Source organism: Oxyura jamaicensis, chromosome 4 (genome assembly GCF_011077185.1).
Source record: "Oxyura jamaicensis isolate SHBP4307 breed ruddy duck chromosome 4, BPBGC_Ojam_1.0, whole genome shotgun sequence".
NCBI lineage: Eukaryota > Metazoa > Chordata > Aves > Anseriformes > Anatidae > Oxyura > Oxyura jamaicensis.
Window position 1 is genome coordinate 23789570 of NC_048896.1, and position 27368 is coordinate 23816937.

At 35.5% G+C, this 27368-nt stretch overlaps 1 protein-coding gene across 10 annotated transcripts in view; it reads right to left on the reverse strand.

The window, feature by feature from the left end:
- Positions 1 to 27368, reverse strand: part of SGCZ (sarcoglycan zeta) — a 447021-nt gene that overhangs the window by 116722 nt on the left and 302931 nt on the right. For all 10 annotated transcript variants that reach the window (XM_035323850.1, XM_035323848.1, XM_035323849.1 and 7 more), the window contains 2 exons: positions 19581 to 19682; positions 8869 to 8970 (listed from right to left, as the gene is read on the reverse strand). In XM_035323850.1, the coding sequence (XP_035179741.1) occupies positions 8869 to 8970; positions 19581 to 19682 (204 nt within the window). The remainder of the gene's footprint in view (positions 1 to 8868; positions 8971 to 19580; positions 19683 to 27368) is intronic.

Consider the following 27368-nt stretch of genomic DNA (forward strand, 5'->3'; position numbering starts at 1 on the left):
CCCCCTTTTAAAATTCATCTGTGCATCCATAGTTCTAGGGTTTCTGCAGAAGAGCAAAAGAAGGGTTACCTGAAGTTCTGAAGTTTATAAAATTACACGGGAAGCATAAATATTGTTTCCCTCTAGAAACATGCATAAATACCTGCATGAAGAGATAAAGATGTATTTTTTCTTCTTTTCCAGTCTTTTACAGGACATTTACTTTTCATATTCCTAGTTTGGATCATACTGTCTATGTAAATATTAATAGTAATTGTACTTCATTTTAAATAGGAATTATTTTTAAGAAATTGCTTAGCTTCTGTAAATTCCAATGTTATTATTTTGAAGGTTTTTTTTTTTTTTAGTTTTATTTTATTTTGGGGAGGGGGGGGAGAGGGGGAAGACACACGACAACAACAACCAAAAACAACCAAGAAGTCATTTCTCAGTTTCAGAAGCCCTACAGAGTTAAAACAACTCAAAGCAAAATCAGTTTGAATGACTGCTAGGATCAGACACAGTATATGATGATCACCAAACTGAAATATCGCAGAGTTTCAGTGAAATTTTCCCCAGTGGAACATAGATGCGTTACACCAAGGAAGTTCTTTAAAACTGAAGATGCAATTGATATGAAAAACAATAACACCACCAAGAAAAACAAAAAGTAACAGTCTCTACTTAATTAACTTCCCACTTCTGTCTGAAGAATTGCTCTCAAATCAAATTCGGTTCTTCAAGGTGGTATACAATTTTGTAGATACAGTCACTCTTGACTTCATTCGAGAGTTGTAATCAATGAAAAAAAGGGCTCAGGTAATATTAAGTCAGAATTTTCAGTATAACAAGCAGACATTCTCATTCAATGAACAACAAATCACAGTAATAAAAAGAGGAGTCCAGGCTGACATGAAAGAATTATGTGTTCAAAAGACAGACTTGTACAATTGGATGACCCCCAGACAGGTTTCAGTGAAGTATAGCAAATCAAGGGCAAAATCATGAATCATGAAGGTCTTACCAGCTGTCAGTGAAGAGTGAGTACAGCCAACTCAATTTCAGAGTGGCAGTCCCTACAGAGACCACCAACACATATGAGTGACTTGTCCCTTGGCAAAGCTTGTGATTAAAGAAACCCTTATATCTTGTTCGTAGCCAATAATCTGACACTGGGTTTTCAGTATATTGGAACTACAGCATGTTGAGAGCCAAAATGAGTTAAGGAGCCCTTATGCCATAATAATGACTTTATTTTCAGTGACAGGTGAGTGATCCCAAGGGCAATGCTGAAGAGTAGGTATCAAAAAAAAAAAAAAAAAAAGACCAGGGGAGCAGTTCAGATTTTATCAGAGATAAGTGACATTTAACTGCACAAACAAGCATTGCACTTCATACTGGTGGCAGATTCTTAGGAATCTTTGTGATTTTTTTTATGGTGGTCAGCAACATCTCCTAATTGGGGTTTCCCTGATATCTATATATCTCAGTAGTAGTAGGACTTCAGGACTCAAACTACTTTTACTGCATGACAAAAGAGCATCTGATAGAGCAGAAAAGAGACTATATATATATATATATATATATTTTTTTTTAAAAAAAAGCCTTGATTTTTCAGAAGAACATGCTCGGGCATAGGCTGGAGGAACCTGTTCTTCCTCTTGAAACCCCAAATCAACAAACACAAGATCCTTGCAGAACTTCTAAACAGATTATGAACATCTTTTCCAGCTTGACAATTTAACCAAACTGAACACTAGCTAGTCATCTAGACCAGAAGGCGCATATCTCATGGTGCTTATCATCAATGTTTAACATGCTATGATCTTTGAAGTTTTGCAGATAATTCTGATGACTGCAAAACCAGAAATATCAGACTCCTATTCAGGAAGGACAAGATGGGTGACTTGGTTAACTGTAGCCCAGACAGCCTCACCTCAGTTAAAGGAAAGATTATGGAGAAGATCCCCTGAAAATCACTACAAAGCAGATGAAGCAAAATAAGGTGTTTGGGAAGAAAAAAAAAAAAAAAAAAAAAAAAAAGTGGGCTTACTTATCTGGTTGTCTTGTGTAACAAGGTGACTGGCTCAATAGACCATTGTCTTTCCTCAGCTTCAGCAAGGTTTTTGATGCGATCTCATAAATGCTTCTTTGTAACCACATTGCAGAGAGAAGCTCAGAGTCAAATGCAAAGTCCTGTACCGGGGATAGAATAACTTATGTACCTATACAGGCTGGGGACTAAAGCAGCTTTATAGCAAAGGATCTTGAAGAGAAGGTGGGGTGGGAGTGCTGGTGGACAAATTAAATACAAACCATTAGTGGAACACCTGTGGCAATGAACATTAATGGCATTTTGAGCTACATTAGACACAGCATAGCCAGCAGATAGAGGGAAGTGATTATTCTCCTCTATGTGATTTTTGTGAGAAAGTATCTTGAGCTCCCTTTAGTCTAGGCTTGTAAAATCTGGAAAAAAAAAAAAAAAGAAAAAAGAGGAGGAGGAGAGAGAAGGGAGGTGGGAAAGGGAGGGGGGAAAGGAAGGGAGAGGGGAAATAAGAAAAAAAAGGCTGGAGTACCTCTCCTGTGAAGACAGGCTAAGGGAGGCAGGGTTGTTCAGCCTGGAGAACAGAAGGCTTCTAGCATTTCTAATACCCTCCATAATTATTAAAATATCACTTTACTTGGGATTTCTATGAACCCAACAAAATTAAGTTAAAAACATATTTCTAACTGAGCTATCAGCACAGTCAAGTTCAGTAACTCAGACACATTAACTCATGACTAGTGTAATTACATAGATAAAAAAGAATGAGAGAGAAGCTAACAACTGTGTAACTTTAAAGATTCACATATAAGTCACGTATGTGTTACACTTTTGGAAAGCAGTACTTAGTCTACAAACTACATCAATCGCCTGTTCATAATCATTTTGCTGATATTCAACTTCGACACAAACACACTGGATAGAATTTCAGCTAAGTTTTACAAATGCTGAATATCTTGCTAAATATTAATCTAGGATATGGCATTTTGAAATAAAACCATCACTTCGTTAGTCACAGTCATTCAGAAATATTTGATTGTTTCTGTATGTATAAATCTAGTTATAGCCTGTTAAGACAGTTCAAGACATATACCCATTTAAGATGCATACAGATACTCTGGAAGAAAATTCATGGTCTCTACAGGTCAACAACTTAGCTATTAGTGAGAGCCTAAAACCAGCTGCTGAAAGGAAAACGGTTTCCTTTGATAACCAAGTATTTTGCTCTTAAACTAACCTTAAACAGATTCAGCATTTCTGTACAGCCAGAAAGAACTGCCATCAGGGTACCCTAAAGCAAAGAAAAACTTAGAAAATAAGCGTTAAAATATTTCAAGTCAAATAAAAGGTCTGGACAAAATATGGAAGGGGAACTTTTACTGTGACTACAGTACTCATCACCATTATGTGAGTTGCAAAATCTTCTATCAGTGGACAAGAGAGGCTATTAGGAAGTCAGCCCAAAGCCCCCAAATTAACTCTCACATCAGAAAGAGAATTCAAGGTTCTTGCAAAGGCATCTAAGGCCCCAAAACAAACTTAAGTATGTGTTCTGTGCTGGCTGGAAGTGAAAAATGTTAGTTTAATGTTGATGGTTATGCACTGAGAGAGAGTGGAAAAAATATGAAGATACGTTAAAATAACTTCTATTAAGATCACTTTGTGTTTGAAAAAAAATAAATTAAAATCTCTAAATATTTCTAAGGATCTTCAGACTCATGAGCAAAAATCTAGATAATGAATACCTTAAAGTTTTGCTTTGAATTCTCCCTAAAATTTCAACATATCTGTCAAAACATTTGTTTTTCTTAGTCACGAGAAAATCAAATATTTAAATATATAAGACATACAGGGAGTTCTCAGAGTTTTGTGTGTTTAGTTAGTTTATATTCATTCCATGTTTCTCATTTAATAGATTTTTTTCTAATGACTTTTAACTAAATCATTAAATTGTGTTCTCTAGGGGTAAATGTTGAAAACAAACTCAGGAAATAACTTCTAACCTTGTTAATTGTATTGAAAAAAAAAACAAAAAACAAAACAAAAAAAAAACACCAAACAGTACTCCACTGCCCCTAGTTAGATGGGCAATAAATTACTTGCGTTATTTGTAAGGGAGACTATTTAATTAAGAGAAAACTTGATTTTCTTCAACATTTAAGTACTGTATGTGTGGATGAAAAAGATCAGTGAAGCCAAGAATGCATTCTGAAGAATACACCGTGAATTGCTTTTATTGTTTCCGTTCACAAATGTGGTAGCATGGATCCATTAGCAGGATGATAAAGAAATTCAATACTAAAGAAATATTGTAGTATTTCAGGTTATTGCATTGTGTGTTATTTGACATCATACATCTAATTAATTATCTTAGAACTTCACTTGCGTTATTTCTTTGCACCAGACCAATGCAAGGGACATAAAAATGGAAAATACAACACTGCCTTAATGTCTGCTTTCAGCCTAGTAATTTGACCAGAAGTCAAGAACCAGTAAAATCCAACAATAGAGTATGTGTACTCTTGTTCCAGGGTTATAAAGAAGTCACCTCAGGATCAAATGAGCCCTTAGCAACTCAGGCTCTGACATGCAGATAAGTAATTTTTTTTGAAACTACAGATTTATTTTGGTGAAAATATGAAATTTTGTATAAAATATTTCAGTCTTTTTTTTTTTCATTACCCGACACACACACACACTTGGTGTACATAGAGAACCCAGTGGTAATATGTAGCAGAAATGGCTAACCAAAAGGACCAAGGTTAGGGAAATGGCATGCTCTCAGCAGTCTTCTAATCTGTATAAATTCTACAGCCAAAACCTGAATGAATATTCAGTTAACCACAGACCTGAAGTTTTCATACTACTTCTCAAAAGTTGTATAATGGTGGGAGATAATATCATAAGTTAGAAGTCTTATAAATTAGAAGTTTTGATATTTTTTTTTTTTTTTTTTTTTTAAGAATTCATACACATCTGTTTTCCAGTTGACTTAACTCCAACTATTTTAGCATTTATTTTTAATATTCAGGATTTCAATGTGCATTGGGTTTACTTGGCATGGGGTTTGGAAGCAGGGGGCTACAGGGGTGGCCTCTGTATTCTCCTTATGCTGAGTCTGTTTTTCCCATTATGATAATTGTTGAGTGATCTCCCTGTCCTAATCTCAACCCCTGAGACCTTTTCATCATATTTTCCTCCCCCTTTCTTTCCCTTTGAGGAGTGGGAGTGAGAGAGCGGTTGTGGTGGAGTTCAGCTGCCTGACAGGGTTAAACCAGAACACAATGAAACATTCATGAGACAAAAGGCAATTGTTCAACCTATATACAAAGTTCAATACAGCTCTTTTGTTAAAGAGGACTTCAGGTTTGCATTCAACCTTGCATAAACAATCCTATTTCAGGATCCAGGCATACTGCAGACAAAAGCACTGATTTCAACATGTAGGCACATGCGAGCTTTATGGTACTATACCTAGCCACCCTTAATATCAAAACTGTGGCAACCAAGAGCTCAGTTCAGCCTAGCTACCCAACAAACTGTTCCAGGTGTCTTATCAGAAGTATTTCACTATCAGAATTAGAAGTGAACCCTGTGCTACCAGTAAACATGTATTATCAACTCCAAATTTAGCTAACTAAAATTTTTATCAACTCCTGTATAAGCACAAGAACTCCGCTCATACCTCTTAGTCACAACATAGTGCATCTTCTGTTGCATCCTGCTGATAACATCACTGGTCTTCCCACCTAGCTCTGCTTTGTACCATGTGGTGGGAAAGCAGTGAAGCCCTGATCTGCAGGGCTGACAGCCCTACACAAAGCTCCTGGGGAGGGGGGGGGGGGTATTCAACAAACCATGCTGCTGATGCAGAGGAAATACACCTGTTTCACACAAACCTTACTAAACACGCTACAGCTTGTCTCAGGATTTAATCAAATGATGTCACTTCATTGTCTCCACTCTTTTAAATGGGAATAAGTAAATTTACTTAAACAGCAATCTCTCAGAAAATAAATAAAATATGAATGTAAAAGACAACAAATACCGAGTTTTAAATGTGTTTTGGAATGCATGACACATTTTAATTCCTGCATGCATCAAACTTCAATCATTAGTACTTCTATGGAAAGAGGGGGAAGAGGGGAAGCACTCCCCACCCTCGTATCACACCCAAAACAAGTACTAATAGCTGGTGCGCTCTTCAGAGCCCACTGTCTTTATTGACTAGGTCTCTGACTATAATGAGAGCTCAGAAACGTGTCTCACACTTAGATTTCTACAGCACCAATTTCAATTCTGTAAATGACAGAAGAGCTAATGTCACATGCAGATGCCATATACCTGGGGACACCCATGCAGAGATGCTGCAAACCCCTGCCTTAAAGCTTAACAGAGCTCCAGGGTTGTTTTCATCATTCCCTCATGCCATTCACATTAACATACACCACAAATTAATGAAACATTAGCACAATAATTACTGAACAAGTTTGTAAAGGGCTGGGATGTGCATCTGGTTCATGAGTGCTGCAAGATGAGAACCAAGTCCACGTACATACTACTTTTTTAGCTAGATAACGAGTGCTTTAATGTTAGTAGATAGGTATCAGCAGATCTACAAAACCAAAAATGTTTTAGTTAAAATATTTTGTCTAGCTAATGATTTACTCTTCTGGTTTGAGGGCACTAAAATCTGTTTTCATGAGCCTCACAGGACTAAAGTGACCTTGTGTTAGGCTACTGTTATTTGGGTTCAGCTCCTTTATAGTACTTACATTTGCATGCATTTTTTCTTAGATTCTTAGATTTTTATTTATTTATTTATTTATTTATTTATTTAGCAATTCTGAGTGAAGTTAGGACCCTACTTGAATCTGTGTGAAACAGAAATTTTCACCTTTATTTCTTAAGAACCAATGTTCTATGATATGAAGCCCTGTGCAAGCAAACATCCCAAATCATAACTCTCACATACTGGACATGGAACAATAATAGACACCATCTACTTGTTCAAAGGAACTAAGAAAAAAGCACAAACCATGAATAATGTTCTGCCATCTCTAGGAAAAATGTATGCTTCCCTGAAGGGTGTGGGTACAGGTTATACAGCCTGGGAATTTTACAAAGATTTCACAAAGTCTAGAGATTGGAATATTCATACTAAAAAAGCTCATGCTTTAGGCCTGTTTTTAAAAGGATTTGTTTTACTTGATATGAAGGTCTAACAGAAACCTTGAATTATTTTATTTATTTAGAAATAAATAGATAAAACACAAAATATTCTAGTTGATTTAATGAATTCTATAACTTCAAAACTATAAAGGAAATATTAGAAGATTACAGAAATTACTTTAGAGGTACTAGAGCCTTTTCATGGCAAAGTGGTCTAGGAAAAAATAATACGCTAAAGTTCCCTTTTGTAGATGTCTTTCCTATTTCAGAAGGCAGAATATGGTCTTATTAATTGACTTGGCAGAAGTGTTTGCTACTTAAAAAGTCATTTATGCATTTAAGCATTGACTGCTTTGTTGGTTGTTGGGTTTTGGTAATAGTAGATCTGTTTTTGCAGCTTTCTAGTCAATATTAAAAGTATGATATTTGCATTTATTTAGAAATAAATGTATTATTGACTTTTTTTAAAAAATACAGATTTACCTTAGCTAGTAATGCATTATTTTTAGCTACTACTGTAAAATAAACATTATACACAAGATTTTGCAACAAATTGGATGTATGGTGAGTTGAAAAGTTAAAGAACAAATGTTTTAAAAGTGATCAAAATTCAGCATCATTGGGGAATACACTATTAAATATTAAAGATTTTTCATTAGCTACAACAATACTGCTTCTCTGTTAAATATTGAAAGATAGTAGTTTTACAGAAAAAAAAGGACCAAGAGACTTGCCATTCATCTCACATGTCTATTAACATGAGAATGAACTAATTAAGAGAGATGGGAAACTGTCACGATCTCATTTATGAATGTACTTGAGACATTTCTTATACATACAGAAGATAGATGTCAACAGATTCTAAAGGAAGAATTTTCCATAAAGGCACTTAGGGTAAATATATTTTAATTCTTGTCAACTTTTGCTCTGTGCATATTAAAATTCTTTGCACCTGGTTGACTGAAAACCATTGTAACATTCCTCTCTGATCATAGATTAACATTTGTATGGTACAAAGAACTTAAGAGATTTTGATTATTTCAAAGTTACTTTTACTGCATTGGAGATGTTATATATACAGCACAAATGAGTCCAAACTACTAATTCAAAATGAACTACACTGAAATTCTGAATACATAATATTTTGATTCTCTTTTTTCCTCTGTAATACCCTGGTGCTAAATGATAAAACAATTGCATTTAAACAATATTGTAAATGGTTTGCTTTGAAAAATTATATGATAGAGATGTTATACAGCTTAATAAGGTTGCTTGTACTTAACTGGGGAGGGAGGGAAAAAAATCACCCTAGCTAATCCTTCATTATTTCACTATATTTTGCACGCGCAAGCAATCTTGTATTTCTCAGCTTCACATCAGATGAAGAGTCAAATGCTCCATTCACAATGTCATGGTCATTTCAAGTATAACATATACAGGCCTTAAGTCTCGTTTCTTAAGGATAAGGCATTTCTTTTATTCAGGCAGGCAAGGTTTCAGGGGAAAAAATGGTTTTGACATGAAGGAAGTTTTCACTGTTAAGGTATTCTCAAAGCAAACATCACTAATCTAGGAAATGTAAGAATGAAACTTTGTAGTTTGCAGCTGAAGAGACTCATATTAGTTGTAAATTAAGGGGGGGCGGAGGGGGAAGAAAAAAAAACACCTACCTTTCGGGAATTGATTTCTTTCACGTATAGTGGAAGTAGAAATTCAGATATTCCTTCAAGTCGTATTCCTTTTTTAGTGACTCTCAAATTTCCCATTCCATCCTACAATCAATAATATATATACATTTCACTTTATGAAATAACCTTATCCAGAACAAGGTAAAAGGAATACAGTATCTGACCTAATATAAAGTAATGAGTGCTAGAATACAAATGGTGAAGTGAAAGGAACTCCCACAAAATACAGAAGAGTAAACTTGTACAGCCATATGATAACATGAAGGACTGCCAGATTTACAAAAGTGGAAAAAAACAATAATAAAAGGTCTAAGTTTTATTTTATCATCAAACAATGACCCAGAAGCACATTTTTCATGAAAATAAATGCTTTTTCATGGTTAGTAGCCAAAGCATAGCAAGGTTTGTGATGCTGGCAAACTGAAGTATGACTGAAGACACCTAGAGAGTCCAGGCAACCAGTTTTGAGTAAAATGGAGACAGATACAATTATACATAAAAGTTTAGTCCAATATAAGATTACCCCTTTATTATTATGTTTTTGGACCTCTGAAGATTTGCCATACAAAAATACTCTGAACTGTCTCTCTACAATACATTTCTTTTGCTTTTCTGAAACACTACCAACCTGTGTCTAGGAATGGAATTTCAATGGGCCTGTGAAAGAGTTCACATGAGTTCAGTCAGTTTCAGCTAAAGTTTCCACTGTCCCCAGCCCTCCTGTTCATTTTGACAGGAGCAAGACAAAATGACTTACAGCCAATACAGGCAAGGCTTCACCTAGAACTGTGGTATTTAATTGTGCACCCTGGTGGTGAACTGCACACATTATTCCTTGGCTGGACCTAATGCAAGGGTACAAAAGTAGATTACAAGTGACCTTTACTGTGGAGGTGAAGCTAGATTTTGAATTACATCTTCTAAGCAAAGCAATCGATTATTTTTAAGACTGAATGTAATATTTGCTAAAACAGTTGATTATATGTAGTATAATATTAGAAAAACACTATGTCGTTGCTATACTTTGAAAAAACGTACACAGGAAAATATCCTGTAGGAAGAAAGAAAAAGGTTTCTTTTTATTAGTAACTGCTCATGTTTACTAAAAGTGTGTTGCTGGTGAAGAGAACTTCAAAATGCTGTTAATTGTGATCAAGATGGAAATTTAAAGAGGGCCATTTCAGAAGGCTGGATGAAACAAGGAAACTAAACGATCCAATGCTTACTAAAATATATTACATATAAGAATAGCATGTTCTTACTGGACAAGCAGTGAATCTTGCTTGATATTTAGGGACATGATCACTTTGCACACTGCGAGATTCAAAATTTATTATCCTAGAAGTCTATTACTATATTCCTGACAGAAGATGTGCAGCCAGTGGAATTTAACTTGATTTACTTAAGTGCAAAATTAGCAAAAGTAACCTAATTGCTGATTAAATGCTTAGAAGCAATTACTAGTTCTATTGCAGCAGAACAGTGAGAACTTGCGTTTCTGCACTGCTGGCTGAATTGCGAAACTACCTCTACCTGCTGGGTGGTCCTATGCAGATGGATGGCATTGTCCCCAGCTGCTATAGCTGAAGCTGGAAGAGAGCACTGAATTAAAGACATTTATACTTTTCAAAGATACTGTAGCCACTATAGCTATTCCCAGTCTAAAGCAAATAATGATGCCAACATAGCAGGTATTTAATTGATACCACACTATCTGAAGTAGAACTCTGATAACGTTAGTACTTTAAGAGAAGAAATAACTTGCATTTTACACAACGCAATTCAGCTGATAAAATTTCCCAAACACAATGAGGACAGAGTGTGAGACTGCTTTGCAAGCTATGATAGATCTGTAAAGAACATACTTTCAGAAATCACGCCTTCACATGCCAGTTATGAAAGCATGAGACTAGCTGTCTGACTACACGGCCAGAAACTACCAGAGTAATAAAATAAATACAACTTTCCAAAGTAAACCAAATACAGAATAACAAAAGCTACTGCTAAGGCTACAGAATGTACTTGTTAAACTGTTGTAGCACCAAGAGAAATTTAGCAGATGTTTAGCAGAAAAATTTTAATTTAGCAGAAATTTAGCTCTAAGAGTCCACATAATCTTCAGCAAAGCTTATAATTGATTATGTTAAGTCAAGAACTGCTTTACTTTTATTGGCAAAAATGCTATTTGTATCAAACTATGACAACTGAATTATCAAATAATGCTCCTTAAAGAAATGATAGTTAAATGTTTTTTTCACTTAAAAAAAAAATGAGATCTCTATAAAAATGATTTTAATATAGAAAGCTTACAAATACCTGAGTTTTTATAACAGAGTGGGATATGAAACAGTGGTGGCTATTTTTGAGAAGAAAGTAAGGTAAAGATATCATACATTGCTTTTCCATACACAATCTGCACTAATGACCATTAATTCTAAATTTCAACAATCCCCCTTCCCCCCCCCCTTTTTTTAATATGTGCTATAGGGATAGCATACAAAATAGTAATAGGATAAAGTAACCTGAGAAAAGACAACAATCACGTTACATATTTGGCAGTGAATATATACTCAAAATGAAATAGATATCAATTTATTGATTCAGATATAAACACATTTTATAACTGAAAAGGCAAATTCAATATGTTGCTGCATCTGGTTATGCAGAATGCCTGTAACTGCCAGGCACAAAATACTACTACTAAAGATCGAAGAATTCAATATTCCTGGCCTGGAGAGAACAAGTAGGAGAATGTGATACTGCAGTTCAGGAATTAAAACTCTCATTGAGTTGAGAACAGAGTTCTGATGGACCCTCCAGTAATTTATCATGCATCTCAAATGAAACAGATAGTCAGTAGGCACCAAGGGACTCTTATCATGTAGAGATCTTTTAAATCCAGATTCTGTCTCCAAAAGCTCACAGTCTGAAGAGGAAAGCACTGCACAAAACATGGAGAAAGGATGAAAAAGGTATAATATTTAAACAAAGTACTTAAACCCAAAGTCCTAACAAAGTAATACATGTTCAATGCTTGCAGGCATCATAGCAGAGGCTAAACTTGAGAAGGAATCTGGATGTTATGGTTGCAGTGCTATGAAATAGCACAGATGAAATATTAAGTGTATGAATGTGCTATGCAAATGGGGAAAATAAAAAGAGGGTGAGAGATAATAAGAAAGGTGGCTGAAACAATGAAAACTGAGATATTGAAACAGGGAAAAAGAAAACTGGATTTGCTGTGATGGTGCAAAAAGCAGATAATGTGGAGGGGCAGGCAGCATGATGGAGATAACTGGGAAGATAAAGACACTAGCAGACACGTTGTGGCTAAAACAGAAGAGATACATGAAAGGTTAGGAGGAAGATGACAAAGAAAATTATTTGTATTGTGTTCACACACACACAAAAGGCTGTATTCCATAAACGGACCTGGAGCACAATTCCAGCTGGTGGAAAATGGTGTTTGGGCATGGATGTATAAAGAAAAAAATATATAGTAACCTACATTCCTGTAAAAGACAAACAAACAAACAGAAAAAGGGTGGAGGCATCAGCAGTGAAAACAGAGGAAGTTTTCCTGGCTTGCATGGAAAGGTAACTGTGAATATCAGTAACTGTAAACTGATAGCAAGATATCCCAGAAAAAAACACTGGAATGGCAAAAAACTGGATTGATGGAAATATCTGCCTTCATCCATCTGCTGAAAAGGATAACCAAGACTGTGTAAATGACAGCCAGGAGCAGATATCATCAGGGAAGAGTTGAGGAAGAAATTACTATAGTACAGTGCAACAACATTTGAGGAATACATGTTGACTGAGGAAAAAAAACCCTATACAGTCTGTGGGAAGGCAGTACTGACAATGAGATTTTAACTGAAAAAGCTGTTAAAAAGGAATAAAAGTCAGACTACTATGCAACCTAAGTGGAAATAGAATATCCTGAATAGATGGTGCTGTTATGATTTTTAAACATGTAAAGCACAGACTGGATTCTTCAGTTATGAAAGTAAACTTGAAATGAAAATAAAAGTCTGTATGTGCTTATATGAATAGAAAACATACCTCTCTAGACCAGCTAATAGAATCAAATACATCTCACTTGCTCAAAAGTTGATTTTGTTCTCTGGCCTGGATAGCTACGTCACTTTTCTTTTGTACATTGATACGTCCTTCGATGTCATATGAAAAAGACAGAATTCCACATGATCTGTACTCACAGTGTAATCCAGATTAAGGTACAATTTTCCTACTTTTTTTTTTTTTTTTTTTTTAACAATACATTATGAACTGTATGTTCTTAAACAATACAGAGAAATATAGGATCTAACGATGCCATTTTTATCTCCCCATGCATCCAGCATTTCAAATATTTAAGATTTTCAGGCCTGTTGAAAATCAAGTAGAATCTAATAGTTTTGATAGAAACTATGTGATGAGAAGGATGTGAAGTCTAGACCAATCAGTATAAAAGACAAACAAACAAAAAGCAAAGCAGAAAGCCAACATTGCTAAAGCTTTTGGAAATGAAACATTCTTTTCTTTATTTAGAAGCATATTCTCTGTTTTATGATTTTCTTTAATGTTGTTACGTCAACGTGCCAGAATGAGTCTACCAAGATTTTTATGCCATCTAAACTATTTTCCAAAATAGGCAAAGTATTAAAAAGCCAAAAATCACCCAAAACCTTTTAATCATCTAAGGCTGACATGGAATGTCACTTCATTTTGCAGCTCTTTCGGCTTTGAATCTCCTAACCCTTTTATCTTCACTTGCAGCTGAAGTGAAGTAATACAGCTGAAGTGAAAATAACACGAAGGGTCTGGTGTTTTGTGGTGTTCCCACACACTGCTGCAAACCCACGAAGACAGCACTGAAATGAGACAATTTTCTCAATGACTCTGGTAGCCAGCACAACTCCGTCACCAAAATGAATATTCTATGATTGAGTTAATCTGTAGTCAGACTAACACAAAGCCATTTCCATCCCAATTCAAACTCATAGCATTAATCTTTAAAAGGTCAGAAAACGCTGTGCACTCCTTCAAATTCCATACATCATGTAGATAGAATAGAAGCATAAAATAGGGTCAGGGAATGGCATTTTTGTTTGTTTGTTTGTTTTCCCACTGTTATCACTGGCAAAATTAGCAAGTAAGAGCTAGAAAGGTTTCAGGTCTATGTAGAATTGGTTACAGAACACCAGAAACTAGGTAAAGGTAGGCAAATGGACTGGGAACATAAAACAGATGAAGGTCTGTCTTTCATGCAGGGGTAAACACTGAGATGTGGTAAATCCAGAAGCATTATTTCCTCTACTTGTCATCTTTTCCCTCTTCCTTTCTACATATGAAGTTGTTGAAATAATAAATATACTATAAATTATTTTAAACTAACTTCCAATCTGGAAAACATTTAAACTGTACTGATCCCAATGAGCTGAGTAGTTCATCACTTGGCTAAAACACATAGCTTATTGAGTGCTATAGAAAAAATAAAAATAAAAAATGAAGCAATTGAATTATGTCAGCAAACGTAGACATAATAGAAGATGGACCCAAGAATAAGGTGGAAGAAACCCCCACCAACAAAACACCATACTGCTTCTGCTGAAGAACGATAATGACTCATTACTATACACAGGAAGGGTGAACCAAACACCAGCATAAAGACTGGAAAGCAGAAGTGGGTGTCAGTTTTAATTGTATCATTACTGTGAACAAGCTTTAATAATTGCATGTTTTGGGTATTACTCTAGCTGGACTAATACTATTTTGACAAGACTGCTAATGGTTTAATTAGACTAATAATAAATTATTGGATGTGTGTATGCATGTGTTTATTTAGTCTACATAAATTGAACAGTTATTCAGCCTCCTTCCGTGCCTTTGAGGCTTGGTTGTAATTTCAACACCATGTCCTGAAGAAGCTAATTTAGTCATACAGAAAATGTAATCACACATCCTTCCCCCCCCCCCTTTTTTTTTTCTCTCAATGAAAAACTACAGATTGCCTAGCATGTTGACATTGGAGGACAATAAACAGATGTGCTATTTACAATAGAGGTCATCTTTGTTCACAAATATTTACTTTTATGAAACAATTCGAAATTTGTACACTCCTAAAGTTTGTTTGTATGCATGAGGCTTACAATTAAAATGTTAGATCAGAGGCTCTTCCATTTCTCTAGGAGTCTCTACAAAGGATTTTTAGCACTTACTCTTCTCTTATATTCCAGATCTTACACTGAGCTTACACTGCTAGGCTGATGGTAAAATAATGATAACTTGAGAATTAAAAATACAGTTTATGGTTTCTTATTTTTGCACTTGCCCTTTCATTGTCTGACACAAGCAAAGTTTCAACATTTGTGCCACTAAACTCTATGTGCTCATGCTCATTTAAACCTAAAAATACTTCAGAACTGTTTCAAAATAGACTGGCTAATCAGAAGAAAAGAATAATCATTCAATACAACTGAACTTAGAGAATGAGCCAGTTCCTCAACATCTGTATATTTTGATTTATAACTTAAGAATACTGTTTCTTGCATTATTTTATTATTATTTTTTCTTTAAAAACTAAGTATTTCAACCTTGTTCTCTAAGAAAGAAAGCTATGACAAAATATTCACCCATCCCTAGTACACGTTTAGTTCATTTCACTTACGCTTACGTAGCTTCCAAACAATTCTGGACTGTGCATCACAGGACTGGAAGAATTGGGGCAGCAAAATAAGAAAGGACATTCAGTAACCTTTTCAGCAGCATTTATTCCCATTCAGAACATTATAAATCATGTATTGAATTAAGTAGTGGACTTAGTTGAAAGGTTTTGCAAAAGGCTATTATTGTCTTGCACTGCTGAAAAATCAGCTATACCTTAACTACTCCTGACATAATGGCTTGGGTTTTCTTTTTTTCTTTTCCTTAAAGACAGATTGTATACCTTCTTTAGGTATTTTAGGTATATTCTTTATATTATATATTTATATATATATATATATACACACACACACATTTTAGGTATATTGTAGTTTTAAGCTATCTTTACGTTTCAAAATATTTTCTTAACCCATAACCTGAGCCTCCAATGTTCTAATGCAACCACTTTACTTCTGTTTAACCCTTCAGATTATTGCTTAGACTAAATAATCAAGGTCCATTGCAGCTCCTTGTATGTCTTTTTCAACCTTAGTGCCTCCTGTTGCTCCCAGTCTGCCTTTAGTTCATCCGTGTCTTAGTAGAATAAAACAACCAGAACAACCACAGCATACGAACACAGGAACTTACTGTAGCTAAGCAGAGAAGCATTACCTCACATATTTATTCCAGCTTACCTGCTTTTTTTTTTTTTTGCAATATTGTTCTATTACTGATTTATGATGTGCTTGGAATCAGATACCTTCTATTAGAACAAATGAATTGGAAGACTGTATTCCAAAAACCTGCTGGAAAACAGCTCCTTTTGTACTCAGAGTATTTACCCTGTATCTCATAAGTACAACTTGTTTTTTCTCCTTAGCTTGACTCAACTACAAATTAGAAATGTAGATACCACGTTAATCTAAAGATTGCCTTCTCAGCTGACAATCCAGCTTGCATAAATAATGACAATTTTATTGGAAAATAAAGAAGTAATTTCACAAGTCCATACCATTAATACCATGATTTTTTGTCTCAACAGAACTTTCAAGTTTACCAGAAAATCTATGTGGCTTCAGCAGAAGAGACTGAGTACTATTTTAAGATAACTTTCAAGTTAGGATTCTTGTCTGTAGATCTTAGTCCTAGATTTAAAATATTATTTGATTCAGATCGTAGAACCCAAAGAAATCCACCTGTTGAGAATAGCTAGGTAAGCCACCTAAGAAATTTTAAGATACAGTTTAACAATGTTAAGAGGATGCATTCATCTCAGCATTACTTAAGGTGTCAGCTAGGTGAAACGATCCAAAAGGTCCTTTCTTACCCTGTGTTATCTTAGATAATTTGCTTGTACTGTTACTCGGTATTCTTTTTCTTCAGAAACTTAAGCATAAGCCTAAATTACAATACAATTATGAGCAAATACAGCTAAGGTATCAAAGTGCCTATAGTCCAGCACATCCTTCAGTACTTTCTTGGACTGGCACTTATGATCAACAAGTATGCTTTTCTTGTTGGAAAAAAATAAAATAAAATAAAATCAGTAAGTAGTAGCTATTATACTGCTTCTTCACTCACAATGTAGAAAAAAGCAATCAGAAGTAATCATTTTTCAAGTCAGGCTAAACAACCTTTTACTATCATTGCAGAATTTATTTTCAAGTGAGAAAAAAAATGTTGCATAAATTTGGCAGTTTCAGAATTTTACTTGTGAAGAAATATAACTATCTAACATTGCAGTCTTTGTAGTGTGTAAGTTTATAAACAATACTTTGTATTCCAATACAAATACTGCATATTTTCCAAAACAGCTACCACACATCTTTCAACAAGCAACACCTTGCTCTACTGATACACTCAATAAAATAAATGGGACTAAGAGCAAAGTAGCTTGCTGCAGAGATCCATCTCATGCTATCAGGGAAAAGGAAATGAAAGTGCAATAAAATGCCACAAAGTTGCTCGAAAATAACTTTCCTTTTATCTAACCACCTGCTCATGAGAACACTCATAACTGATAGCTTCAAGTTCTTCTCTTTAATACAAAAGGATTAAAAATCACAACTTTTTTTTTTTTTTTTTTTTTAAAGTGTATTATAACCACAACAATCAACAGATCTACCAAATATCCTTCCAAATAGCTTCTCAAAATTTTTTGCCATGCTGAACTATCAACTGTGCTGCCAAGTGGGGGAAGTCTTGCAAAGAAAATAATTTCAAGACAACTCAATAAATAAATATATAAATTACTGCCTCATTTTGAGGGATTATAGTTCATACTCATGCATCACAAACTTTACTCCTGATCACTGAAGGACCATGAAAGCTACCTATCTATGAATTAACAGTTCAGCATCCCACTGACTTTTGTAATGGGGCAGTTTAAGAGAATTACTGGAGAAGGCATAAGAAGCATAGTAAGAAGCATAGTTTACTACCACAATTCAGCCCTTTAAAAGCACAGCATCAGAGCTATCTCCGTCATTATATCTTTCTCAGTGGTTAGCTATGAGGATGCTGGGTGGATACAGAGTGACTACCTGAAGCTGTGTCCATATAGGAACCCGGAACCCAGACTGAACCCACAGTCTATGCTCTGATGGAACAGTTACCTACGCACTCCTAAAAACAGATACCAGGAATGAAACAATCCCTGAAAATATACTTTAGGAAACTGGTAGGAGATCTATAAGCAAAATGATGAAGCCAAGAGTCCCAGTTGATCAAAAAGACATCAGTAACGTGCCAGGCACGAAGACCTCCAGTGAAAAAGAACGTGGCCAGCTAAAAGGGAATGCAGAGGTACCAGTCACAGAGAACAAACTGGACACCCTCCAGAGAAGCATCTGATTAGGGAAGCAGCCAATAGTCCTGTCACTAAAAGCAAATGAGGAACCTACCCCAGCACTGGAGAAAAAGCAGCCTCACCCTGAGTAACGAGAACCATAACTACCTACTGTCCTTCTCTCAAGTCTAACTATATTTAAAACTCAACTATACTAAATTTCACCAGCCATCTGATTATTAATTCATGCAGCTCATTTTTAATAACAGAAATAATAAAAAAAATGATGGAGAGAAGTAGATTCAAGAATTCAAATTCTTATTATACATCTTGTTGAGAACAAGCAGTATGGGAGCTTGGATGAATGCCCTTGTTCTGAGGTTCAGATCATAAGTTCTGTCTTCCTGCCTTTAAAAGACTGCAAATAGTTATAAATAATAATAAGTTTTTAAAAAAGTCAATTTTAGTGTCACTCTATAATTTCCCTCCCAGATCGGAAGGGCCAAGTGGATGATAAATATATGTGAAAAGTAGTCCAGAGCACTATTGTCCTCAGTGACAATATAGGATACTGACACTCTTTCCAAATAAAGCAGTAAACAGTCTGATCAAGAAACTCCTGAAACACTTCCATGAAAAGAACAATGATGTACTGAACCAGTCCCTAATTAATAGAAAAGAAACAGCTAAGAACGTGAAGATTAAGAGGTAATGTGTTTGAGATTGCTCACAAAAGGACAGAATTCTTGGAAGTTAGATTAGGTAGAAAATAACTCAAACTAAAGGCAATCTATTGCAAGAAGGCAAACTTCAGTAAGAGGACTCTCAGGTTTCCTGGGAGACTTGCCTTAGGGGAAAAAGGAATTAGAATGGTAGCTCCTTAATTTACCCAAAGGAGAAGAAAAGGTCCTGATAAATACTCAAGAATATCAACATTTTTGATGGCTTTTTTTTTTTTTTCCCCTTTTCTTTTTCAATTTTCTCCTTCTGTCAAAAGGTCAACCTAATTGTTTCCCTGTTTTAATTGGAGCACCACTGATAAAATGATAAAGATTAAGATCCTGCAGGGGAAGGGCTGAATGGATTAAAGTGTTTAAGAATACTTGTATAAGCCAGATATTTTCAAATGAGCTGAGTAAACTGAATTTTATCCTGTGGTAGCCAAAATCTGCAAGCCATAAATGATTAGCTAATGTGTCTACAATAGTGACATAGCTCAAAGCAGTCGAGTGCGGCAATCCCTCATTTCCCCACTTACTCCATGTTGACTCAGACTGTGGGGCAGTTTTTCTGCATGTGAAGGGAATTCCTTTTGGACGAAATTAAACCAGAAGTTCTGTTCAAAGTGCAGCAACAGTCTCTAAAAGGAACAGAAAGGTCCCAATCAATGCGTGATCTGCAGCACAAGCAAATCCCACAGCAAGTAACAAGTGCACATGCACTACCAGAATACTCTCAAACCACAGAGAACTCACATGTTCTTCTGCTTCTCATACTACTTGAAATACCAAAGGTCTTGAGCTCAGTAGACAACTCATGTAGATGCCCCCAGCTCCTCACTAATTTAATTCCTTTATATTACACAAAGACAAGCTATAGTTCAATACACTTTTCTTTTTCCTCTTTCTACTACTATATACTTTCATCAGTATTTTTCTGAATTGTCTCATCTGTTGTTTCTTTTTTCTTTTTTTTTTTTTCTTATTTTAAAAATAAATACTGACACCATTTTCCATCCTTCCTTCCCAATGGCAGAATCAACTTCTTTAGTCTCACAGAAGATTCAACATCATCACATCAGCAGCCATAGTGACAGCTCATAGTCAAGGGTTTCAGCTATGCTCTCTTGCCTCTGTAAATTCTCCGTCTCCTGACAGTCTTCCCTGGGAATTTTTGTTTCCATCCACCCAATCTGTGCGATATCCTCTCTCATCCACCCTGCCTCTTCTTCATAGAAATGAAGATCTGAGATGCCAGAATCACTGAAGGCATGAGAACACCAGTGTGCTACTGTCATCTCCAAAAATGGATGAGCAGATGCTCTGGAGCTTGCTGAATCACTAATGAGCAGCCTACAATCCTAAAAGCAGGAGTTTGTAAGACAGCTTTCTTTTGACTATCCTTGAACTACATGTGTATCAGGGATGTTTGGTTCAGAAGACCAAATTAATAATAAACAAGTATGCATACCTATATTGTAGCCACTGGGTCCCTTGCACAAATTGCTATTTTCTACTGAGCCAGCCATATTTTACCACATTAGTTTTTACTGTGTGGCTCCCAGTTACACAGTATACATGCACAGTCTTTGTAAAGGATGGATGAGAGCAAACTGCAAAGGTGAAAACTAGAAAGGCAGAATTGATATCTATCTTTTAGAAGACAAAATAATGGCAAAAAGATCAACTTACTTTGAACTCTTAAAATACCATGAAATCTATACCAGAATAGATAATAAATAAAATTTGCAGGCAGCTGGAAGATGCCCATGAGATCAATAAGATGCAAAGCAATGAAAGAGACACAACAACGAACAATGCAGTTACATGTTAAACATGTTAAAACTTTATGGTGTTGTTCAGACGGGGAAGAGAAATTAAAGAGGCACAAGGTGCAGAACTGGATTTGTGCTTTTTTTTGGTTGAGGCCTTTATACAAAATGCATCGAAGCCTCTTTTAAGCCCATGGTGTAGGTATCTAAGACACACATACTAAAAATAAATAAATGACAGTAGAATAGATTGCAGTTATGATATTTTTGGCAGAAAAAAAATCCATGTTTATGTTTTACTGAGCTTATTTCTAGAGAAATGGAAATATTGTTTTCAAACACTATCTTACAAAAATCAAAGTACATATTTTTGCATATCTCTGCATATTTTCCCAGACAGCTTTTAATTTAAAAAAAAAGAAAAAATTAAAAACAATGACAACAAAGGAAGCTTTTAAGGGATGAAGAGCATAGTATCTCTGAGTTAACTTTCAATGAATGCCCTTTTAGCTATGGTAAGCAGCATAATTTGTCCTAACATAGGCTTTGAATAAAAATAGTATTATTGTATTTATTATATGCTGTCAGTTTCCACATTTATTGCCTATTTCATTGATCACCAAAATGCATATACACTTAGTTGGTTAAAGATCCCACACAAATGTTTTACCTAAACAGTTTCAGTAATATGATAAAATCGCTGTCTCAGTGAGTGGTGAAACACTGACAAAATTGCAACCACAAAGTATTTGTTCTTTGTCTGCATAACTAACATTACCCATATCTTTATATTTGTTTGTTTGTTTTCCCCTTTTGTGGCAGAAATAGTCGAGTACTGAATCAATGTGATTAATATTGTGCAAACAGGCAATCTGAGAATACATACATAAGGTATTCTGTAGAACAATTATATATGCAATCGATTATTCAGATCAAAACTGTAATAAATTCATTCAGTCATATTCTTCGTGATGCACAGAAGGGTGAGCATGATCCTTATTTATATAGAGGACGGAAGATACAGGAAAGGAGGTCCTGAAAAACTGGGCTTACGACAGACCAAAAACAAAAAAGAGTTGAGATGTGGTGTCTCCTGAGAGTAGTGACAGGCTTTGACAGATGAGTTCTGCTAAGCAAACACAGCACAGTCTATCCAGAGAACACAGGTTTGGGACAAATGCAAGTTTTAGCAAGAAAATTGGACTTTTTAATGATGAGAAAAATGCATATAAGCACAGACCATTAGAGAGTACCCATTTGGCTGGGTAGAGTTTTTCTTCATAGAGGCTGACACAGTTCTGTGTTTCATATTTTTGATGATAACACACTGATGTTTTACTTGTTGCAGAGCAGTGTGTTTACACTAAATCAAGGACTTTTCAGCTTCTCGTGCTGCCCATTCAGCGAGGAGGCTGGGGATGCAACTGGGAGGGGACAGAACCAGGACAGGTGACCAAAATTGGCCAAAGGGACATTTGATGCCATGCCATATGGCATCACGCTTAGAAACAATAGCTGGAGTAAGGAAGAAGGAAGGGGGGACATTGGTAGTGATTGCATTTGTCTTCCCAAGAAACCATTACATGTGATGAGCCCTGCTGACCTGGAAGAGGCTGTACACCTGCCTGCTGATGGGAAGCAGTGAATGGATTTCCTTTCTTGCTTTGCTTTTGCATGTGGTTTTTGCTTTCCCTAGTGAACTGTCCTCATCTCAACCCACAAGTTCTTGCACTTTTACCTTTCTGATTCTCTCCCCCTTCCACCTCGGGAGAGTGAGCAAGCAGCAGTGCGGTGCTGAGCTGCCTGCTGGGGCTAAACCAAAACAGTGAGAAACCACGAGAGAGTTAAAGGAGATTTTTACTGGAAAGCCCCTACCACTAGCAGAGATAGGAAGTACTGCAGCATTTGAAGAAGGAAAATAGTGAAGGTATTGCCCTCTTCACCTTAAACAAAAATATATTCAATTCCATATTTGAAAGAGGCTTGGAAATAAAGAAAGAGAAGGTTGGGTTGGGCAGAGGAAGTTAAAAAACAAAACAACCACTGTTTTTTCTCCACTTTTTTTTTTTTTTGAGAAAAATATTTGAGAAATTTTATTCTTTGCATACTCACTCCTCAGTGTGAACCATCACACAATTCCTTTGATCTGTCATTATCCTTCACTACAGTGACAGTTCAGTCATCTGTCTTGTCAATTTTTTTTGTTGTTGTTGTTTTGTTTTTTTTAAGCCACTGTGAAAGAAACTCAGCTGATTATAATGAGGTCAGACTACATGATCTTGTGGTCATTTCTAACTGTAGTTTCTGTGTACATAGGTTTCCTCAACGTAATGAGAAGATACACTAAGAAAATGAAAGGTATGAGGGGGAAAAGATAAATTTAAAAAAGAGTGCTATAGTACAAAAAAAGTAATCCCAAAACTTTCAAGTCTTAAATATATGATCTTCACTATACGTGACATGAGGACATTTTGCTCTGGTGAAATAAATAAATATAAAAAAATATTTTACAGTGAACCTATCACTCCTATCACTTCCTGAAACTAGGCAAGCATTCTGCATCTAATGATTCACTAAAGAAAAATACAAAATGGAGAGAAACATATGTCAAGTCACTTTTACTTCTCAAGTGTCTAAACCTCACCCTTTCATGCTTATTTTCCAAGGCATATCATCCCAGATGTATCTTAATTTAAAAGAAAAAGCACTTACAGGTATATTTTTCAAGGCTGAGTATCTTAGTTTCTTCCAAGGAAAAATACTTCTTCAGTGTAACAGGCACCATAAAGAAAAGATCCTTAACACTAAACAATCCGTATGGCTTTGAAATGTTAAAGAAATATATTCATTCGTTGGATTGTTTCCTTTCACCTACAAGTCTCATGAAATTTCTCAGTTTCACTACTAGTAGCATTCTTTATGTCCATGGGTAAGAAAGACTGGGTAATACAATTACCCAGAAAGACATGGGTAATACATTTTTTGGTAGGGCAGAACAATGTAGCAAGAGGAAAAAAAATAATACTAAGTTGAAAAATAATAAGTTTAAGGAAGAGCTTTCTCACAATTACTGCATCACACTTTAGAACAGAACAAATGATAATTTCTCTCTAAATTCACTTCATAGGCAGAAATCAGATCTGTACTCTTTCTGTTGATTATATTTATATTTCAAACCTATCCAAATGTATGTGGAGTATCAAAAATTTCTGGTTTTAGTGAAGATGAAACAACCCATTTCTTGGGATGTACAAGTTTTTGGACTGATGTATTTGCAATCCATATGAAAATACACTTGCATCATCAGAAATAGGCTGATGGGAAAAAGGAAAAAAATGGAGGGGAGAAGGAAATCTCAGTACAGACGTTCTCTGCTACTTCCAAAGTAAGTGCACTTAGAGGGTCAATTTTTCCAGGAATTTTAAATAACTAGCAACAAACATTTCCTCAAAGTTAAGAGTCAGTAGAAAGCAGGGAAAAAATACAAAATAATAATTACGTAAGCCATCTCCACACAAACATTATTCTTCCCTTGCTGTGTTGTGTTTTACACCAAAAAAAAAAAAAAAAAAAAAACATGTAAAACTACAGCAAATATATATATATACTTTTCAAATATATATATACTTCTTTTTTACTTTTGGAAAAAAAAAAAAAAACACACTACAAGGAAAGAGTATAGACAAAGGGAGTAACTTTTACTTCCCTCTGTTATCTGATTTTTCCCTACCTGGTGTTTTGAATCATAACCAGTGATAAAATAATTTCCTCATGCACTACCATGAGATTCATTATTAAAGTAGTAAAAATATTCCTATAGTACAAATCCAACTTAAACTAAAAGTTATTCTCCTTTAGATTGAAAGTTATCCTCCTTTAGTTATCCTCCAGTTTAGATTGAAAGAGTTCATAATTATTATAGCATTTTTTTCTCTTAAATTTAATCCCTCAATCTTAAATTTTATTTCTAACTGGGCAAGGCAAACTCAAGGCTGCATTCAGTTGGGCACTGACTATCTCCAAGGAAGGGGATTCCTGGGCAAACTCTGCCATTGTCTGATCACCCCGACGGGCATAGGATGTTTTCTACATACTCTTTTCATAACTTCAAAAGCCAAGACATTTCTCTCAATTTCTTATATTAGAAAAACAGAACAGAACATCTTTACAAGGACTCAGAGTTGAAATACACTTTACTAGCATGAAGTGCATACAAAGAAATGGAGTCTTCTATCACATAAGATAAGGGAAAACTTGGGTCAGATGAAAGGTATTGAGATTTTTGCCAACAGGTTTACTGTACACAGCATTTTAGCATGTATACACAATACATTTCCTCATCCCTGAGTTTTAATCTAGTAATAAAGCTCCAGATCTACAATAAAGTTGAACAAACAAAACAAAGGACAAAATCTAACATTTGGTCTTTTTTTTTCTCCCCCATCCAGTGAACAAAAACCATATAATGACAACCCATCATTGCTGTTGGTAGTGTTTTCCAGTGTATCAAAATAAATAAATAAAGATAAAAAAAATAATGCAAACTTATTTTCCAAAATATGTGTGCAAAGGCTGTAAACATTATATTCTATCTAGTCTGATAAGACACCATATGCAGACTTAAAAGTATCCTAACCCTGTGCTCCTAAATGTACTTTTACAAATCCAGATTTTGCAAATATTCAGTACCACGTTAGTCCGTATCTTCAGGATAAACAGCTTCTGTAACAATGAGAAGGAGGAGAAAAATGAAATGTTGGTTAGTAAGGTTAAACCTAAATCTCACAACCAAAGTATTTTATCTCCAAGCTCCTAGCTTTTGATGTCATAAAGGGTTAAATGAACTCAGTTACATCAAGAAGACAGAGTTCCAGAAAGGAAATCCCATTCACCCTTTCCAGAAGGTATTTTCAGATTTTAATTGCATTTTTCATTAACTAGTTTCATAAGCATAACTCTGACAGATACAATCACTGAGTGCTGAGTATCTGAATTTTAACACAACACCCACTGTAGGGAGACAGCTGCATTAGCTGAAGTGCCCTATATAGACAAAAGTTTTCTTGTAACCAAGAATCCACAGCAGATTTCAAGAACGTATTTAGCAATTATGTGATGAATGAATTCATCACTGCAGTGGGGGGGGGGGGATAGAAAGCAAAACAAAACCCAAAATATTAATGTATTTTGGTAGTAAATAAAACACTACATTAAAACAAACAACAAGCTACCTGAAAACTGACTGCTCTTTTGTCCTCTGATCTCTAACATGTACAGTTTTACCACATTTCTCAGAAAATAAAATAAAATAAATCCGATGTTTTCTCTTTAGAGTCAGAGTTGAAATATATATGTTAGCATTCTGAGATTAGAATCTATGTTTACGTGTAAGAAATTTGACCAAAACAAGAATAATAAAAAAGGGTGTTAACCTATACTTTATGCCAAACTTGTTTTCTTCTACATTGGTATACCAGACAGTCTTCAGGTTTAAATAACTAAAAAATTTTGTCAAGTTCATCTGTTTTATTATTCCTCTCGGCACAAGCTAAATTTATCACATAAGTTTGAAATAGATTATATGTTGTTTTATTAGATTAATTTGTGTATTGGCATCAGCACATGTCAAAATTAATGGCTTTTTAATGACACTACATGCTAATGATTAACTAGAAATACCGAGAAGGGTGCGAAGGCATGGTTTTAGGAATTATTAATATGACAAGGTTAAAAATATTACTATACATAACACTGACATACACAAAAGAATAAAAATAGCTTTGTCTCCCTCTTCCTTCCATTCTGGGAATAAAAGGAGAACAGCATGGTGCAGAGTTATTATTTGCTTATATATTATATCAAATCCGTAAGGAGTCTGCTAGCCCTGCTGTTCTTAAAATATATTTCCCTGAAAGTAAAATTGAAACTGTGTTGAGGTTCAACCCAGCTGGCAGCTAAGCACCACATAGCAGTTTTCTCACTCCCCCTCAGTGGGATGGGGGAGAGAATCAGAAAAAAGGGTAAAATTCCTGGGTTGAGATAAAGATTGTTTAATAGGACAGAAAAGGAATGGAAAATAACAATAATAATGATGATAAAGGGATATACAAAACAAGCAATGCAACTGCTCACCACTTTCTGACCAATGCTAAGCCCATCCCTGGGCAGCAGCAGCAGCCGCCCCCCAGCCAACCCCCCCAGGTTATTGTTCACCATGAGGCCGTGCAGTGTGGGACATCCCTCTGGCGAGCCTGGGCCAGCTGTCCTGGCCATGTCCCCTCCCAGCTCGTGGTGCGCCCCCAGCCTCCTCACTGTCAGGGAAGCACAGGAAGCTGAAAAGTCCCTGCCTTGGTGTAAGCACTGCTCTGCAACAACTGAACCATTGATGTGTCATCACCATTGATCTTATCCCATATCCAAAACACAGCACCATACCAGCTACTAGGAAAAAAAAATAACTCTATCCCCACCAAAACTAGAACAAAATTGAAAAAAAAAAATAGGAGCGAATACTGCATTTGTAGACATAAATCATGATGACACAAAACAAGCACA